The sequence below is a fragment of the Corvus kubaryi genome, unplaced genomic scaffold, assembly GCF_017639235.1.
Source record: "Corvus kubaryi isolate FWS band 111438036 unplaced genomic scaffold, C.kubaryi_AGA036_p1.0 split3-73, whole genome shotgun sequence".
NCBI classification, from domain to species: domain Eukaryota; kingdom Metazoa; phylum Chordata; class Aves; order Passeriformes; family Corvidae; genus Corvus; species Corvus kubaryi.
In genome coordinates this window covers 40,723,042-40,736,558 of record NW_024582091.1, presented here as the reverse complement: position 1 = coordinate 40,736,558, position 13,517 = coordinate 40,723,042, and the positions used below count along the sequence as shown (strand labels likewise).

Sequence of the window (13,517 nt, the reverse complement as noted above, 5' to 3'; positions counted from 1 at the left end):
TGTTTCTTTTATTCTTTGCTCAACTAGATCACAGCACACCAGCATACATTTTCTAAAGCTTAATGCGAAGGCAGGACTCAAAGACAAGAAGTCGACAGGTGCAAAAATATCTAGGTCACATTACTAGGAGATTCCAGTGAGCACAAGTTAGAATTCACTTGATAATTTTTCCACCCTGTGCAAGCAAAGCACTGTAAGGCAAATGCACAAACTTATGGCATTCACTGAATGTTACCATCTTTATTTACAACATGCAAACATGTATCCCATGACTGGAAAGAGTCAAGAGCCCACTATTCACATCCTGCGTCATGCAAGAAGTCACATTATAGCTCAACCAACTGGGCCAGGATAACTCAAAATTACTTTTGATAGTAGCAGTAGTACAACACAGGACTACAATGTCCATTGTCAAGGACACACACTGAGTAATTATGCAGAGAGACTGACACATCTGCACATATTTATAATGATGACAATTAAAGCTTTTTGAAGGACTATGATGTCATGATGTGACCACATCTATTCAGGCTTCTTGACTTGACATTTTGCACAACAAACTGTACTTTCAGAATTTGATTGCTCTTGAAATGTTTAAGAAAACAAATGAGACCTTTAGAAGTCCATGTAAGAAATACGTTTTATTACAAAGAGTATTTATTTTCTTCTAAGATACAGCAGTCCAATCCCAATTGCTGAAAGTGATGCACACATGCATGAAAGCAAATATAACCATTGCCTTAAGTCCCTTACAGTCAGTTCAAAAAATCTGATAATTTAACATAACAAAAAAATTTATATCCAATATTCATAGCATATTCATTAAAACTATCCTTAGCTCTGATGTTCAGTTTCACCGACTGAAACTGCCATTCCTAAGAAGATTATTTATTTAATCATATTAATAAAACCAGCCCCGCTGATGGGATTTGCCATCAACTGGCAACAGCAATCAAATACTTGGATCAATTTAACTTATACACCATTCACCTGTCTGACAGTCGTTCCCCTGACAATGCCTTTGCTGTCACTTTGTGGAATGAAATCTGAGTAGAAATTTATATGAAGAAAGCAGTGATTAACAAAAGGCCAATTGCAAGTTACATTTATATGCATGCTGATGTTATTTTAGAACATCTGTTACGGACAATGCACAATGGAGCCTTTAAATCACACGTACTTTTGTACACTGATTCCAAATCAAAACACCCCATGAAAACCAAACAGAAAGAGTCTTCTGGCTTCATGTTTACATTTGGGAAATACCACAGGTTTACTCCAAATTACATTCTTGACACTAATCTCTACAAGGTGATGCAAACTGAAACAGCAATGTAACACTGGGAAAGATGGGCCTCTATTACTGAATTAAGTTATTAATGTGCATGGGTATCTACAACAAAAAGTCAATCAGAAAAACAAACACAAGGGCTACTTAACGTGTATTTCACTTTCATGACTATTTAAACTGTTCCAGACAGCTAAGATATTTGGGTGAGGTTTTAAGAAAATAAGTTGCAATGTCAACTTTTTGCATGTTAATCAACTTCAATAGTTGCTGACCACTGCTATTCACAAAAAGAAAATAAACATGCTTAATTTTCAAAATAAAAATAGCAATTGATTTATTAGGAAAACATCCAGCCATTGCCTTAGGATAGCTCATAGTAATTAAACTGTATTGTCACATAGATCACTTCATTGCACCCTCATATAGCAAATGTTGACTAATTAACAAACTCGTTTGACTGCAGGAACATTAATGGCGATGTTTTCAAAGGCAGCAGCAGCAGTTTAGAATGGCTGCTCTTTGAGAGGTACAAAGAGGGCACAGTGAAGGAATTCACTGCTTAACAGTATCTCTTTACATACCCACTCGAGTACATGTACTCTGGCATACCCAGACGAGCACCTGACATACACCCAACTGTGGAGGAAGAGATTTTTAAAACCCTAAATTTGTCCCTAGAGGAAGCATAGTATCCTTACCAAGTAACAGCATCCACAAAGTTTACGGATTAGTTTCTCTCTTTTCTACAGGAAAGCACACTTCCACTGCTGTCTTTTACCAGAATTTGAGTTTTATAACCATTTTGCAGATTGTTACTGCAACATAAATGTGTGTTTCTCTTTTTAGGTTCCTAATTTTTCTTAGCTGGTGATTTCTCTCTTTTAATTTTTACTCTGACACCTTGAGGTTTACAACATCATTTGCACAGTCAGATGTTCTGATCATCTCTGCATTTTTTCATACTCAGACCAATGCATAAGCCACAACCTCTCTTAAATAACCTATAATACGATTTTCTTTTTTAAAGAGACTTTCTGACATATTTTGCAGTCCTTTGGCTTAAGATTTAGAAACCCTGACACACATGCCATGCTCCCTGAATTTCCAAAGTACATCTAATTATACAAATGGCACAATCTTAAATAATTTATCACTTCTGTAAGTGCTGGTGTGTACTCCATTTGGCAGTTTCTTGTTCTACCTTTTTGGGGCACCCAAACAGAAAGAGTCCAAGCCATTTCTCACCTATAAAAACTTGGAAAAATACATAGGAAAAGAAAAAGGAAAAAAACGGTCATAGCAGCCAACTTTGTGCTTTTAACTGTTCAGCAAAAGAGTCATTTCAAGACAACCAGAGCTAAGGTTTAAAAGGTTCAAAATGAAGTGAAAATTGTACTCTGTTCACTGCAGGAAATGTAAGGAAAGAAATAAGCAAAGGCCATGAAAAGGAATTGAAGGCAAGAAAGGAAATAATAAGGTAATGAAAAAAGAGTGCTACAGAATAGAATTAAAACCAAGCAAACCGAAGTCCTAACATGAAGTAAATACACATTGATTATAAAGGACTACAAAGTCCTGAGAAAATTACTCTCAGACACATTGTCTGCATTATAAAAGTCAGACTGTTACAATGTGACCTCTCAGCCTGCTTTTGAAGTAATTTGTGTTCTTCAGGCTGGAAGATGGTGGTATCTGAGTAATGACAAGGAAAAGCTTCTCCCCAGAAGACACTGGTAATTCTCACTCTGTCTTACATTGTCTGTGTTATATGTTATGTGTGCTTTAGGAATTCTTTCCCCATATTGTCCAGATACAGCCACCTGCTTCTTGTTCAGCTTTCATTACAGAAATCAAATTAAACAAAACAAAAATTATTTATTAAAACCAAACAAAAAAAGGATATTACAACAGTTGATGTTGCAATGACCAAAAATAAACTAAAAAGAAGCCATTTGGTTACCTCAGAAGCAAGTCCAACCACTGCCTTCTTTCTAGCATTACACAGTGCAATCAAAACCTCTTGTCAAAACACAGCAGTAACTAGCTTGAGCTCAGAATTTATGTCTGGTTTGGTTACTTTTTTCCTGAAGTCTTTATCTCTTGTGTTCAGATGCATGTTATGTTTAATTCATTTGTAATTCTTAAGAAACATAATGGTACATAAAACCCTTGAAGGGCTAACTTCCAACTGACATTCACAGAGGCAGTAAAGAAAGCAAATCAGGAATACACCCAAGGTATGTGCTTCAGGGAACACTTACTCAACCAAACTTTTTAAGGTATTACATAAACAGAACAAACTACTTTTGTATGAAAATACAGATTTTTCTGGATACTACCAGGAAAATACTGTAGAGCTAAAGGAGTTTGAAGTATTACCATGGCTAGAACTCAAATTAGCTCTTTGCTTCTTCTTTTTCTTATTTTAAGCTATTTGTTATTTTTATCTACAAATACCACACAGATGTTTATAAAACACAGTGATGAAACAAAAACCAAACAAGGTAACAAGTAACAGATATACTTACTAAACAACTAGACAGAAAAAAACCAGAGTAAGGTTTTTGCATGTACTTACATATTTAAAATGCTGCAATAGATTCCTTACAGAATAAAAAACATTAATAGAACACAGAGAATGAAAGAACCTCTCTTTCACACTGCATTCATTAGCCAAGTATTGTAGGACACCTTTAGGTAAAAGCAGCATATTGTTTTTTCTTAGCAGTGAGTGCTGGTTTGAAGACAGACCCTATTCCTGTACCACATAGTCTCTGTAGCTGGTTTGTAACTGCAGCAAAATCTTTTGAAACTATGTGGTAAAAAGGAATGCGTGGCCATACTTGTAGTGAGCTGCTTAAATATCATATGTTATGTTTAAATAGCGTAAGTTACTTAAATATCCATATGCATATGAAGTAGGACTACTTGTGCACAGGTTTAGTTACTTCAAGAAGGAACTAACAAACAGTCGCACAAGAACACTCATTGCTATTAAAAGATTTATTCAGAAACTAAATAAAAGCATCATTATATAGACAATCCTAACTTAAGAGTGATGGCAAACTGCTTAACACACTCTGATTAAGTGTGCACTCAGACTGTTAGATTTCCACAGGTACATGAGCTATCCAATTTTCTTAACACCTATTTTCAACAGAAACTTAGTTGCAGGTACTTGTAGATTTCTCTTTTTGCATACAGTACACCTGAATATTTATATGACAAACACACATATCTAATCAGCAAACAAAGCTACTATATGGTGTACTCCGAAAAAGTCAGTTTATTGTAATTCCCATTATAAACACTGAGGAGAAAAACCACAGTAAATCCATTTAATTACTTTCAAACAAGTAACTCCAAATTTAAAAATATGTAAGAGGAAATTACAACTATCTTAAGAGCAGAAAGGACATCTCAGTTATATAAGTCATTTGCTCAGACTCTTCTGATAAATATTCATAATAATTCACATCTGTTATTTCATCACAGACATGATCAGAAGACTGTGTAAGTTGTTTCCCTGCCATCACTAATTGTATGTTTCACAGAATAGGTTTTCCAGATGTGTATAAAAAGGACACAGATTACAGAATAACCTATAGAAAAATCCTTCATACCAGCGTATTAAAAAACCAAAACATTTTTTTAAAATAAGCCTCAGGTTGTATGGGGGAAGTTGTTCTTATTTTTCCTCTCTTGGTAAAGACAACAGCCTTTCAACTTTTATTTATCACACTGGTCAACAACTGTATTTATGTATTATCAAGTTTGCTGAGCAATATGACAACACTAATGTTTAGGTTACACATTTGCTAAAACATTTTTCTGAAAAATGTGCCAACTGCAATTCATAAGCATCCCTAGTTGCTCAATAAAAGCAAGCCCAAAAGCTTTTGCAACACTTACAAAATTGTAGCACATCAAAAATTGAATTTACTGAAGGAACCATCTACAGATACCAATCAATTCTATAGGGCCAAAAGGATAATAAGCTTTTCACTGTGATGTAAGTGAAAAGTATCACTGTGATACTAAATGAGTATCATCTAAACACAAAACTCCAATTCTTCCAATGACTGCTTTATATTTAAAAATATCACTGTTGAATGCTGCAATTACATTTCTCGGCTGGAGACATCTTTCTACATTATTTTCTTGAATGCGTAAGATCCAGGCTCAACAGTGTGCTAATCAACTGCACTAAACTGCAAATGTGATCTAATTAACTGGAAACTACTCAGATTTGTTTGCTAGGGTTTCTTTGGTTTGCTTTTAAATCCAAGCATATCTTAATCACCTTGTCTGACCTCCATGGAAAACAGTAATGAAAAAGGACAAGATGTTCAAAGAGAAAAAAACCAACCCTACCATTATAAAATATGCTTAGGTCCTGACAACATCTACTTACTCTCAAAATAGCATGTCTGCCCAGTAATTTCTTATGAATTCTGACTTAAGTACTTCTAGTCATAAAACTGCTCAAAGGTAAGACTCACCTACAGTGTATATTTTGGTCACACAGCCCTAACCATGTGAACCATGCCTTACAGTTAGTTACTAATGAACTGGAGAAGCAGCTCCTTGCCCTCAATTTAGTTTGGTGAAGAAAACAATTCTGAGACTCCCATAAAGCTTGGAAAGGTCATTGTACTTTGTATGCAGCCCTATTCGAGTAAGGTGTGTTCTTTGCCATTAGGGCAGGTTAGGAACGATGTATGCATCAGAAAATAATTTCCCTTCTTAGATTAGCAACATCTGCTAGGCCAAGTCTCCTTTTCTGCCTCCTCTAAAATTCTTAACATTTAACAGATCTCGTAGGAAAGATGAACAGAGCAAGTTACCTCATGAGTAATCTTGTCGCTGTTTTTTTTCTCTCCTATGAAAAGTATTCATAACAATATATAAGCTACTAAATTGAACATATGCCATATATTTTTTTACTCACCTACGCAGTTATCACAAAGGCTGCAATGTGAGGCACGAGGTGGGCGGAAAATCTTGCAAGTAAAACAATATTTTAGTTTCACTGTCTGTCCATTGATGATCACTTCCTTTGTTCTGGGAGGGGGGCGATATCCTCCTGAACTGGAGCCATTTGCTATATCTAAACATGAAAATACAAGACATGAAATGTCTCACATGAGCTGTGATGTATGCACAGAATTCTCCTTGATGGCAATCTATAGGAAATTTCAAATTTATATTAACACATTTATAATAAACAATTTTTTCCCTTCTAATTCTCTTTGAGTAACAAGTAGCAAAGAGATATTTCATTGCAAATAGCATCCAAAGCCAATCAATTTGAATCAAGGAAACTATCCAAACCCAACTTTCAAATGCTGACAATGACCTTGATCCCAAAATTCTTACAGATTCATACCCCCTAGTAGTTCTTAGACAATATATTACAGCCAACTGTAACTACTGGTGTAGGATAGCAGAACTTGGAGAAGTTACCTTTAGAATCTTCCTACATTTTTTCAGAATTCCTCTAGTAACAAAAAGTCTCCCTAGAAGTGCTGCAGAAATTCTACAACCTAATACAGAATCTGCACATTTACTTAAACCCAGCAGCTCTGTCATCTGAGCCTGGTGTATGTTGAGATTTCTTGCATGCTGTGACATAATGGAGCACATTCACGAAAGTATTTTACAGCTTTTGCTGTTTAGAAGTTTGAATACCCAACTCTCACTGCTACTTCTACACATCTTTGTTTGTTGCATAAAACCAGTTTCCAACTACCTCGTTTGATACAAGTGGTAGAGTTTTGGGTTTCTAAGCCTTCTTTTATTTTAGGATAGTACCAATAATTTTTCCAGCAACCAAAGGACTGATTAGGCTAAATCATTAAAGCTCGATTTTGTCCAAGCTGAGCTTTACCTGAAAGTTCAACATGTAAAAAGTGGTGCCTTTTTCTAGGTTTATCTGTTCTTGTGTAATCACAATCAAATCAAACCACAGAAGTGGAAAAAAACCCCTAAATTTATTACACCTGGATACCAGAACAGCTAAGACAATAGGGAAGTAAAATATTTTCTAATATATGAATGAAAATACATTTCAAAGTCACAGTCAAGTCACTTGAACAATTCAGTCTTAAGCTGTCCCCCTTTCATGTGGGGCTTGTTACTAAAAGATCTATGACTTGTATTTGAGCTCAAATTGTTAGAAATATCACCCACGGTTATGATTTCTGACACTTATACAGCCTACGAACTACGTATTTTTCAAGTGGGCAACAAGAAAGCCTCCCACCTAGCAAGGTATTCAAACTGGCAAGAGCACAGCTGTGCTAGCAAAGGTGCAATTATACAACGTACTGATTTGGCAGCAAATCCAACTTAAGGAGTTCTCTTCTGCGACATGCTCACCCATAAATATGATCCATAAATATGCATCAGTGAAAGTCTTTGTGTGACACCATTGTAAACTTGACCATTGAAACAATCAGACATCAGAAAACTCTCATGGAGAAGAGGATGAAATGAAGGGAGCAATAGCTGAGACAGATGGAATCTGGGTATAAAGCTCCTAAACATCCATTATGAGAATGAAAGGGTGAATACTGAAGGAAGAGCAGCTTAAAAAGCAGACTCCTACAGCCTGATGAGGTATAGACATTCACTTGTGTTGGATCTAAACCAACTCCTGCAATGTGCTTGTGAGGCTTGGCCAGGTCCTATAATCTGCACATGGAAGCATGGATTACTGTGTGGTTCCCAGAACTATCAGTTACACTGACTTTGACCTCAAGGCCAATACTACTTGACAAATATTTTTGCTTAAATAAGTATCGCTTTACAAGCTACCAATGTATTTCACCATATAAGCTGAAAAGATGTTCTTTGGAAGGCACAGAACAACTGTGCTTATACTATTTAAATCTTTAGAGAGACATGGATGTTTCCTAAATCCAGAAGGCAGGGAAGAATTTCTTATAATTCACATTACATTAAAAAAGCTTCTGGTGACGTTATAACCAACAGGCTTGTAATAGTCATAGTCCTTCTAGAAATCCTTGGGCATTACAAAACACACTGCTACATCCATTTCTGACCATATTTTGGTCAAGACAAACTGGGAACATAAATATAGGTTGTTAGCCCTAGTTATTTTTTTTATTGAATAAAGCATTTAACACATGCTGGCATGGCGTATTAATTAATAAACTGAAGATTTAAATTTGATACTCAAATTTAGGTGCATAATTATAAAAAATACTAATAAAGCCTGAATTTCATCTAGGTGTAGCTTTCTATACTGCTAGGAATACCGATGCATTGTATGTCCTAAAATAACAGTAATATTTCAGATTTTTTTATTTCACAAAATCTTATTATTCCTGAGTATGTACATGATCATGGAAAGAAAATTACTTAAACCAGTCAAGGGGAATTGTTTAGAAGAAAAATGTTCTTTTTCCTAGATAAACATTTATTTTATAAAATGCACATTAACTAAACCCAGTATTTCTCCTCCCTTTCAAGAAGTTCAGAAAGTGCACTGCAATTATTTTAAATGGGCTCTGGCAGAATCTCAAAGGCAACTTCTGTCTTCTCTGGTGGAGAAGTGAGACTACTGTCCAGCCCATTATATTTACAACACTGGTCTTCTAAGAGGACTTCCTCCCAAACATTTGCAGGGAAGTTCACAGAGACAGCAAATCCTAGCTCTCCAAGGTGAATTAATCTCGAAATCCAAGGGTGAAAGCTGATGCAAATGAAATCAAAGTAAACAGTCTTTCTGACTTTCCATGGGCTGAGAATTCTACTCAAAATCCTAAATTACATAATCAAACCTGAATGTTCCAGTCTTTCTGTTTACTAACATCTTTTTCCTGGAAACAAGCTGTGAGCAAGGTCAAATGTGCTTGGATTTAATACGATTTATCTAACCTAAATGTGCTAAACATGTCTTGGTCTCACTGTGAATTTTCAGGCTGTTAATTCACCTTCAATTTGACTGCTCATACTTGGAGTCTAACACAGTTAAATCTTCCAATATAGAAGATCTCTTTGAGGCACAGCAAGATTAACCTTTACGGAATCACCGTCCTCAAATAAACTGTGTTTGACCACTATGACATTTTTCTCGTAACGCAAGTTCTTTCACAAAAAGGCTAAAATTTAGCCACTAATGGGACTGCCATCCATCCTCTCTGTTCTGACACATTTTGTAACTTCTCTAGTAGGGTTAACTATTCATGCACTAGATGGGGCTCCAGCATTTTTATTACTGTATTACAAAACCCCCATATATGCAAATCCATGTCCTTGCAGGACCAAGAGACCTGAACCGCTCCAAGAAAGATACTCCAAGTATTTAATGGAGATACAGCACAGCCTAGCAACCTTCTAATGTGACAACAAACTCCACAAGATTTCTCAATTTATTTTGCTGCAAATAAGTAGGTGGTGCTGACGAAAGACAGAAGCTGCAAGTTTGTATACATATCACTAGGATTCTTCTGCTCAATCAAGAGTTGGGTTTTTTGGTCAATATTCCTAAGAACCTAAGACAAACAGCCTCTAGAAGACATCCCTACATTGTCTCTATACAAGCCTCACAACCGTATCATGCAAGGTTTGGTGACAACTTTCAAAGGACACAATTTCAATCTTCAAACAATATTATTTGAGAAGTCAGTAAATTGAAACAATTGCAATGTTTCCTGAGGACTAAATGAAAATGTCATGAAAAAAATCTTTATGTATAACCTATAACACCTGAAAAACAATAGAAAAAAAACCCCAACCAAAGCAAAACAAAGCCCTTCAACAAGGCAAACCTCTAAGAAATGTCTTCCTCTGTGTTTAACCACTTAAATTTAAGCTACATGCTTAACAAAACTGTTAGAAGACAAAAGAGTAATTTATTTCTTGGAGGGAAGAGAACTTTAATAAAATGCTCGTTTCAGGACAGTAATCTCAGGGACAAACAGTACTGGGAACCTGGCTTAGACTGAAGCCAGCAGCTAACAGCATTCTTCACATAGTTCTTCATCTGATAGCCAACAAGAGATATCAACTACATGTTGCTCCTGACTTTAAAGACTTGCTGCCTTAGATTTTTCTGAAATCATGTATTATTTTCTTAAAGGTAGAGTTGCATGATCTTCTTGAAGGCCAAAACTTCATGTGAAAGGTATGCTCGTTCCCAGAAAGAAATGTAATCTTTAGTGTGGGAAAGCATAGACAGGAAGAGCTAAGACTTACCTGACACACAAATTTCATTTTATTTGTTTTAAGAATGTTGTTTAAAGAGTGCAGTATCAGGTACAACTATAAGCCTAGGAAGCTGGTATCCCACCTTTGGAAAGACGGCAAAACATGTGATAACCATAAACGGTATGGATTTGTTCAGGCCATTGCCAGTTCTAAGAAATGCCTGTGCTTTGGCACAGATTTAATTTTATAAGGCTATAATGAAATCAAATTGTGCATTTCAAAACAAATGAAAGACAAGGAATTGTGAAGGAGTGTCAAATGTGGCCTTAAGCATCAGCATAAATTAGACAGCCAAGACATAAATGATTTGCAGAGATGGTGGGCTGGTGTAGCTCATACATTGAGTTCAGCGCTTTGAAAACACGAAAGCAAGCAAGCAGAAACTGTGCTGTGAACTAGCCTAAGCTGGTTGTACTGATTAAATAAGGAAGATACACATAACTTAAGACAGTTAGCCTGAAGAAAAATCCAAGTATTTTAAGGCTGGAAGGATAAATTACCATGACCATCTTTTAATTTATCTGCATCACATATGTGATGCAAACAAAATCGATACTGTGGAAGGACTGTTAAACTTGTATATGTCAACTGGACAAATGCTTTCCTGTCTATAAAACCCGCTCTCCTGGATTGGGTTATCCTTCTAAGCCTTCATCTTCAAAAGTTTACTTTTTCCCACTTGAAGTGACTTAACACTAACCTAACTACAAGAAACACATATCATAACTGCAAAAAGGCTACACAAAACAAGGCTGCTCCTAGTATTTACGTTTCCATAGAAAAAACAGCCTCTCTCAATATAATATTTTGTGTCATAGCAGAAGCCATGCTTATATGCACCATGAAAAGAATGCAATTACAGCTGGGGTACCCCTGGAAATAATGACTTTTCATTTTTAATGAAAGTTATAATTTAAGTAAAAATACTACATCAATAAGTTTAAAGAAAGAAAGCATTTAAAGAAAGAAAAAATTCTGCTGCATTTCAGTGAAATTATAGCACTTTTATAGCAAATAAAGTTACCTTCAGTGATTTTTCATTATATAAGCCTCATGCATCTAGTTGCCTTTGTTCTATTACACTAAATGAAAACCCCAACGAACGAGAGTATTTTAAGACTTTTGCTCCTCCTCTGTCTAAGGCCAAATGCATGTATGTATGAAATATTCTTACAGGTCCTGTTTTCTAGACTTCTCTGTTTAGCTGCCTTCCTCTTAAGTTCCTACACACGTTGTGGAAAACCAGACAGTGAACTGAGCCCTCGTCACCACTGGGTATCACAGAACGTCACTTCTTCTGGTTCATGCAGCGACTCTTCTTCTAACATGTCCCAAAAAGTATTTCCCCTTTTTGTCAAATCACAATGCTAACTTAATCTGTTTGGAAATAATATTCAAGTCTCCTCTTCCTGCACCATTCACTACTTAGACCCCTCTCCACTAGTATTTGATTTCCACTTGTATTCATATACTTTGTGGTTTTTCCCTAAAGTTGTTCAGACTATTTAAGATATATTAAAAAACCCCAAACCATCAAACCCAGTGATTGCAAATTTCTCCACCTCAGCATCAACTTCAGAGTTAAGCATATTCCTCATGAGCCCACAATCAGTCTCTGAAAGGTCCTACTTGAGCACTTACCATTTGCCACTAGAGTGTCTTTTTGAAAAGGTGCTTATTGACTTTGTGGCGATTTCATCTAGAACTTATTTCCAAAACTTACATAGAAAGAATCCTATGCAGGACACTATCAAGACCTTAATTAGAGTGAGAAATTAAGCACATCCTCTTCTTTCCCATCATGACAGTTACTCTTTCAATGAAGGACATCAGTTTGGTTACACTTGATTGGCTCTTGAAATTCTTATTGCTTGTTTTGAGACTTAAATAGCCATAAATGCGAACCCACGATAGTCCCAATTCTTATAATTTGGACATTTAGCAGTGTACTCCATGTCTTTCCAGACAGGGAATAGTTTGTAGTGATAGAATTGACAGATTTCTATTAAAGGAGAACACTAGGATAAGCCAATAATGATATATTATAGTAGATTAACAGACTTTTAATCTACAACTACTCTCTTTCTTCTGACCTGCTCTATCAGCTGTAAAGAAGCGTACAAATTATCTTCTGAGATCAAAGAAGTGTTGAATCCTTCAGATTGTCCTCTGCTATTTCCCATTCCCAATTACACAGCATGCTTTCAGCTTTTCTTTCTTCCTCTGACCTCTAACAGAGCCTGTCCTGTTGTCTTCTACTGTTCCTTGCTGATTGTAACTGAGTTTATTCTCCTTTGTCTGTCCCATGCTTTCCCAATATGTTTGTGCCATCTTTTTATACTGACCTTTAGAAACTACCACAACTTCTGACACTAGTACCTTTTTGACTACAATCAAATACAGTCAGAATGGCCTCTTTTTACACTTCCCAACCCTCCTCTGTACGAGGATAGCTTGATGATCCACATTTAATATAATATTTTTGAATAAAAAGTTCCTTTTGTTTTTTTGACAATTTCATTTTTTTAAATTCTTTTCACTTTTTGTTTTTCTATGAACACAGCAAATTCTCAAGAAATAACTGCTTTCCATTCCTGTACCCAGGGGGTGGAAATAGCAGCATCACAGCTCTGTTAGTTCCCCATCTTCACCTGAAAAAGGCTGATAGCCTAGGTGGAAACATTTTTCACTCTCAGTCTGACCACCCTGTTTCCAGAAAGTCACCTGAAAGGATGAAGTACTGCCAGCTTCTTTAGAAGGTCTTATTTTGAGAACCATTCTCTCTAATCAGCTCATCCTATACTATGCTTTCTAATGCAAAAAAATAAAGTTTGATTAAAATAGCATTCTTAAATCATAATTCCTTGTCTTGGGACACAACTGTTTCTCAGAGCATCTGTAATAATTTCTGGGAGGCTGCTTCCCACAGAGACAAGTAGGGCAGGGTAAGACTAAGTCTGTAAGTCTCAAGTATCTAAGAATGATTTGA

General features: G+C 36.0%; 1 protein-coding gene across 6 annotated transcripts in view; it reads right to left on the bottom strand.

The window, feature by feature from the left end:
• Positions 1-13,517, bottom strand: part of ZDHHC14 (zinc finger DHHC-type palmitoyltransferase 14) — a 95,862-nt gene that overhangs the window by 26,680 nt on the left and 55,665 nt on the right. For all 6 annotated transcript variants that reach the window (XM_042016161.1, XM_042016160.1, XM_042016163.1 and 3 more), the window contains one exon: positions 6,243-6,401. In XM_042016161.1, the coding sequence (XP_041872095.1) occupies positions 6,243-6,401 (159 nt within the window). The remainder of the gene's footprint in view (positions 1-6,242; positions 6,402-13,517) is intronic.